General features: G+C 33.2%; 1 protein-coding gene across 1 annotated transcript; it reads right to left on the reverse strand.

The window, feature by feature from the left end:
* Positions 1-4,393: 4,393 nt before the first annotated feature.
* LOC139867295 (aldehyde oxidase GLOX1-like) lies at positions 4,394-6,022 on the reverse strand. The gene has a single exon (XM_071855648.1). It carries the CDS (start codon positions 6,020-6,022, stop codon positions 4,394-4,396), a length of 1,629 nt encoding a protein of 542 aa, XP_071711749.1.
* Positions 6,023-6,743: the final 721 nt, after the last annotated feature.

The following is a 6,743-nucleotide window of genomic DNA, read 5'->3' on the forward strand; positions in this document are numbered from 1 at the left end:
TACCTTTTAAAATATTTAATCATATACTGAATATTTAATATTTATAAATTTTATACATTTTACAATATATATATAAATATATATATATATATATATATATATATATATATATATATATATATATATATATATATATATATATATATATATATATATATATATATATATATATATATATATATATATATATATTATTACTTATGTATAGAATTCATACATATATATATATTCATTTTAATTGCAACTTAATTATTCTGTATATTATTTTACATCTTTAATTCCAATTGATTAAAGTGTATTTTATTAATTCAAAGTATTATATATACACTTATATTTATATTTATAAATATATATACTTTTACATATTTACGTATACACAATTGTTCGTGAATCGTCGGGAGTAGTCAAAGGTTAACTGAATTCATGTAAACAGCCCAAGAATTTTGTGACTCAACATTACAGGCTATGCTTATCTTGTTGAAATCATATAAAGATTAAGTTTAAATTTGGTCAAAAATTTTCGGGTCGTCACATAGACCTTCAACCACGTGTGGACTTTCACCCACGCATGTAGACCTCTACTCGTGCGTGCAGACTCTTTCAGACAAGGGTGAACCCTTTGAGACAAAGGGTCAACCTTGACAGCATGCGTAAATCGTGTTTTCCCGAGTGTAAATAGTCTTACGCGCTTATCTATGTTCTCCCACACATATGTAAACCTTTATATGTGATTAGAAAACGATTTAATGTGTTGAACGCTTGTCCAGTCACACGCGCGCATGTTTGATTCATGCGGGCACATGAAGTACTCACGTTCGTATGTGTTGTGGCAGTAAATGGGTTAAGTGTAATTTTGACCCAAGTGTTATGATTGGAATATTTTAAGATGTTATATGTTATAATAATATTAAGTATGATTTGAAAAGTATAATGACTCGGAATATGATATTCTCAGGCGGTAAAGGAAAAAAGAATGATGAGTAGTATAAGAGCTCTGAGTTTTGCCTTATGTGTCAGGTGAGTAGGACTATCATTTAGGATATTTGTATAGACTAGCGGGTTATGCTACTGTTGTCATGTTTGAACTGACCTGATTATGTGTATGTATATGTTTGTTATGTGCACAAATTGATTGTCGAACTTGAATTATGAGGTTGGACTAAACGAGTCAACCTTGAATTGTGAGGTTGGGTTCAATTTTTACTGTATGTAGCATAGCTTTGAATGACACATTCGTTGCATCTGAATTATTATACTAAGTATTCAGTAACAAGAACTATCGGTAATCTCAAGCCCGATCAGCTATTTGCAGGTCAGGCCAGACCGCCAGTCTCCTTATGATTGTTGTAATTGTTGTTTATGAATGCAGTTGTATTATAGCCTGATGTGTATGCTTGTGTCTGTTAGGATGTTTCATTCACTTAGCTTCGTGTTAATCTTCCACATCTTCTCACATGCAGGTTAAGACATTATGCATGCTTTGGGGTTGGGAGAAGAACTTGTATGCTTTGTTTATGTCTGACACGTCGATAAACTCTTATGTCTGTTTTGTACTAGTTTGTACATTGAAACGGTACATTGATGTGATTGTAATATATATATATATATATATATATATATATATATATATATATATATATATATATATATATATATATATATATATATATATATATATATGTGTGTGTGTGTGTGTGTGTGTGTGTGTGTATGTGTGTGTGTGTGTGTGCAGTGGCTACTCCAGGATGAAAATCCAACGGGGTCCTAAATATTTTTTTCAAAGTTAATAATATTTAAAGGGAACTCTAGTGGTTGTTTACCTCTAAAAAACCTTAAATTTTAAAAATATATGAGGTCCTAAACTTAAATTTAGTGATGTCCTATACAATTTGAAGAATACATCGTATAAAAAATTTCCAAAGTAGTGTAGTCCTTTGACCCCACACCTATACAAGTACAATCGCGTGTGTGTGTGTGTGAGAGAGAGAGAGAGAGAGAGAGAGAGAGAGAGAGTGTGTGTGTGTGTGTGTGTGTGTGTGTGTGTTTAAATAATATAATTCTAGTGTGTATTAAAGAAAAAGTACAATGTTACATTACCAAAACACGAAATCGAACAGAGTCGTTGGATATCGTACAGTTGCATGGTAAATTGAGCGGATTCATTGGAATTTAAACATAATCATCGAAAATTGAACGGAATCATCGAGTTTAATACAACACGGTTCTGGATCTATTCTTCCATATGGTTTTATTCATTTTCGTTGAGTTTGACTATGAAGACAATTTTAGATATCCTATTTATGTTGCAGGTGGTGGTGGATATGTTTATCCTATTATGATGAAAATTTTAGTTACCCTATTTTAGTTCCACATTTAAAATTATGATATATTAGTTTTTTAATAGGTTTGAAATTTTGACTTGATTTGGTTTAGAATTTAGGTTTGAATGAGATATGATCTTGAATGAGATATGATTTTAAACTAGTGAAATGACCCGTAGAACCACGAGTTTGTTTAAACGAAACAGTTTAATGATATGTTTAGGTATTAAATGAACGTAAATGTTAAAGTTATTTAATTTAATGACACGTGGAATCACAGAGTCCAACTAAGAAACTCGTTAACTGAACATTTCATCAAACACCTAGCATATTAAACAATCAACATCCAATCATAAGAGATAATATTTGTTGTCATTATATTTTAAAAGTGTAAATTAAAATATAAATTTAGAATTGGTTTCCTTCTGCCTAGCTATTATACATTCTCGTACCCAATTCAAATAATTAATTAAAATAACTAAAAATTATTTAATTTTAATAATTAAAATAATTATTAATAGGATTTAATAATAATAATTAATTAATTAAATTTAATTTTAATTCAAAATTATTTAGATTAATGACATCACCCGCCATGCTTAGATTTTTTTCTTTTGTTTTTTGATTTTTTTAACAAAAGAATTAGTCTAATAATGACATCATCATTATAGAATTTTAATAGAAACTATAGATAGATGAGATTTCAATTCTAGTTCTAGATTTGAATGATTCCTAAGTTTAATAGAAGAAAATATGTAAATTGATGATTTTGCCCTCATGTGCTTATATGTAAGCATTTCACGTGGAAAAATTTGATATCATAAAATACCACTATGGTACTTAACTGAAAAAATTAACTTCATCCATCATCCATCATTTTAATTAAAATAATCTTTTAAACGGATGAAACTATAATAAGCTACTCTACATTTTATGGAAAAATGACTTCAAAAGATTACCTTTAAACAAAAGTTATCCAATATATAATACAGTACCAAATAATAATACAAAATACAACAGGACCCTTGAACTTTCATTATTTGGCAGAAATGATCCCTGAATATTAATTGAGGTTCAACTACGTCCCAATTGTGTGATGTTTAGACTAAACCTTATATCGGGTATTTATGTTTGGACAACATTTGAGCCGCAAAGAACCCGAACCCTTCAATCTTGTCTCTCTACACATACCAAAAGCTATCACCTTGAATTCAGGATGAAGATTGAACTAGAATATAGCAAGATCTTGGAGACTGGAGAGTGGTACATCTCAAGGGTAGTTTCAGATTTTCTATCCGATTAGTCTTATACAACCTACTAAAAGGGAATGAAATCAAAATAACAAGTAAAAATGTTTGAATACAACCTGCCTGGAATAAGTTATATATACGCCATAAAACTTTATTATTAGTTTTATGTATTGAATGTTGAATAATAAAAAGGAACTTATAAATAACTTTGTGATAAGTTTCTTTAAATTTTTTTTTTTTTTTTTTTTTTTCGTTACGCCGAAAACAACTAGCAATCACTTTACAAACTTTTTCGTTAAGCTGAAAACAACTAGCAATCACTTTACAAACACCCGCTACAACCTCCCGTGTTTGAACTGAACAATGTAAGCATTACCGTGAGTCCAAATTAAGTACTACAAAGTATATTGTTACCAATCTATGAAAAAAAATTGGAACACCAAACGCACACCGTTTTTATTTAGGGACTCGAATTCACAACCCAAAAATTTGTGATACCGCTAAGCTAGAAACCCTTTGGTAAATTATTTGTAGGTAGAATAAAAAAATGATTGTGACACTTTCCTTTTGTAGCTTTATTTCATTTTTCTTCGCATTGTTAAAGACACTTATTTTGACTTAAGTATAAACAAGATATATAATAGTATATCATAAACAAGAGTAACAAACAGAGACGAGAACTAACTTAACATACAAAGTTGATCAAATAAATTTATGTTAACATTTTACAAAGAAATCCAACTAATAGGTAGAAGTACAATTAAAGATGCCCGCACTTAATTAATAAAAGGAAAAAAAAAAAACAATGGAACATTATTTGTATCACTGTAGGTGAACCCAAATACCTGGACTTGGGATCCCTTTATGAACCACGAATAAAAGATAATTCCCAGCAGGTGCAACATTACCAGATGGGGGCGTCGTCACAACAACTTGGTATCTTGACTTCCCTATAATCTTGGAAGCGGCCCCACTATCGAGTACCAATAATCTTTGATTCATAGAATACGAGTGCGTGTTAAACGAAGGTGTCACCATAGTCACAGACACTGTAGTTAGATCCACGACGCCCGTTATATTAAATACAATAACCACTTGTTTTCCATACTGCATCTTAGCATTTGTTACTGGTAAGATTATTTTCGGGCGCAAATCAGATGAATTTGAATCCAAATACGAAGGGGAAAACGCTTCGAGACTCAATTCAGTTGGGTAAAGAACGTTTGTGAATTGGTATTTATCATGAGCATTACTTCCACCAACAAGAATTCGTCCATCACGTAATAATATTGATGTGGAATGGTAAACTCTTGGTTTAGTACTTGGATTTTGCACCTCGAATCGAGAACCGATTGGGTTATTGGGTTGGTAAATTACTGGGCTAAGAACCGGGTTCCGTCCAAGTTCCCACCCTGCAACTCCAGCTGATACACCATTGATGATCAAAACTTGACCGTTTGGTAGCAACAACATGTCACCCATGACTCGAGGAAATGGCATAGTCTCCATGACCCATTGGGGATTCGGGTCGGATAACTTGATCCGACCACATGTATCCAAAGCCACATTAAAAATCCCTTTGTTCGCATTAACGAACGCTCCTTTTGGCGCACCGCCACAAACCAATACTTCAACGTCATTAATGATACCTCCCTTGATCGTTAATGGGAGTAGTACGGCCGAGCCTGTACTAGGATAATTCCGCGGTTGACCATCGGGCATTGATGGGTAAGTCTTGACAACTAGGTTATTAACGTAATCAAACAAAATAGCACGATTGTTGGCGAAAATGAACAAATTCCCATCAGGATAAAGAAAAACATATGGGTAAAGATTGTTCTCAGCATTCGGGTCGTTTGTTTGAACCAAGAAGGGAAAATTGATCGCGGTTTCAGTGGCCGACATCTTGGGGTAGAACTCGTAGTTAAATGCCTGGCGACCACCAATGATAATTTGGCGGCCGTCAGGCAACAAATGTGTGGTGGCATACCATCTTTGTTTATTCAAGGCATTTGGTATCTCTTGCCAATCACAAGTGTCACATGATTTATAAATACGGACAACACGATAACCGTCATCAAAGCCGCCAGTCTGAACTAACGTTCCATCAGGCATTAAAGTTCCCGAAGAACACCAAACATTGGTGAGCACCATAAGTGGACGAACAGAATTAGATGTCACGTCATATTCAACTGAATGTGCGGAGCAGTCAGTTGAGTTGGGACGGCATTTTCCGTCTGGGAGGGAGATGTTTGAAGTCCCAAAATCAGTGCGGTCATACATGACCACACGATCATTGGGAAGTAGTTGCATGTGCATGGCGGAGATACCGATGCTTGGGAGGAGTAGGGACCACGAGCCGCCGGCTGCGGGACATGGTTGAATATTGACAAGGAGTAGGAGAATGAAGAAGATGAGATGTTGATAAAGAATGGAATTGGAAATAGCCATTTGTTTGTATTTTTTTGTGTTCTTAGGTTTTTCTTAAGATATTGTGTGTTTTTAAAGATGGTCATGCAGTTTTATATACTGGTCAGGATGGTGATAATAAAACATGTTTTTTCACTTAAATAAGGTATTGAGTTAGCTTCCAAGTATTATTATTATTATCTTATTATTAATTCATAATTTGATAATCTTTAGTCAACCACAAGACTTTTTTCAATTAACTAACAACCATGAAACATCCTCTCATAATTGTGTAACATAGTGAATCCATTCTAGGATCTTGTCAATTGGAAATGTTAAACTATTAGTTTCGTTATATATATTAGATGTACTATCAGCTTTCGATGTGAAAATTTGAAGTCATATTATTACTAAATCCAAAGAAAAAAATCGAAGTTATTAGAAGTTATTAACGAAAACACCCATTATTTACGAACTGTTACGTTACACCCTCAAATAAACATAATTGCAAAAACTCCTCACAAGTCGCTAGGGGTTCTTGAAAACCTTGTGAATGCATGATTACCGGCCATGACCGAGAAACTTAAATCGTGACCGCAAAATTCCAGGTCGCGAACGCATGGTTTTCGAGCATGACTAGTCTTTTGGTTTTGCGACTTTGCAATTTTGCGGTCACGACAGGGCATCCTGAAATTTTGGCCGCAACAAAAAGTCATGCATTCGCAAGGTTTACAAAAACCCTTGCAACTTGTGAGAGTGTTTT

The sequence above is a fragment of the Rutidosis leptorrhynchoides genome, chromosome 9 (genome assembly GCF_046630445.1).
Source record: "Rutidosis leptorrhynchoides isolate AG116_Rl617_1_P2 chromosome 9, CSIRO_AGI_Rlap_v1, whole genome shotgun sequence".
Lineage (NCBI taxonomy): Eukaryota > Viridiplantae > Streptophyta > Magnoliopsida > Asterales > Asteraceae > Rutidosis > Rutidosis leptorrhynchoides.

Excerpts from the sequence above, each read along its gene's own strand:
- LOC139867295 (XM_071855648.1), bottom strand. The coding sequence starts at position 6,022 with ATGGCTATTTCCAATTCCATTCTTTATCAACATCTCATCTTCTTCATT.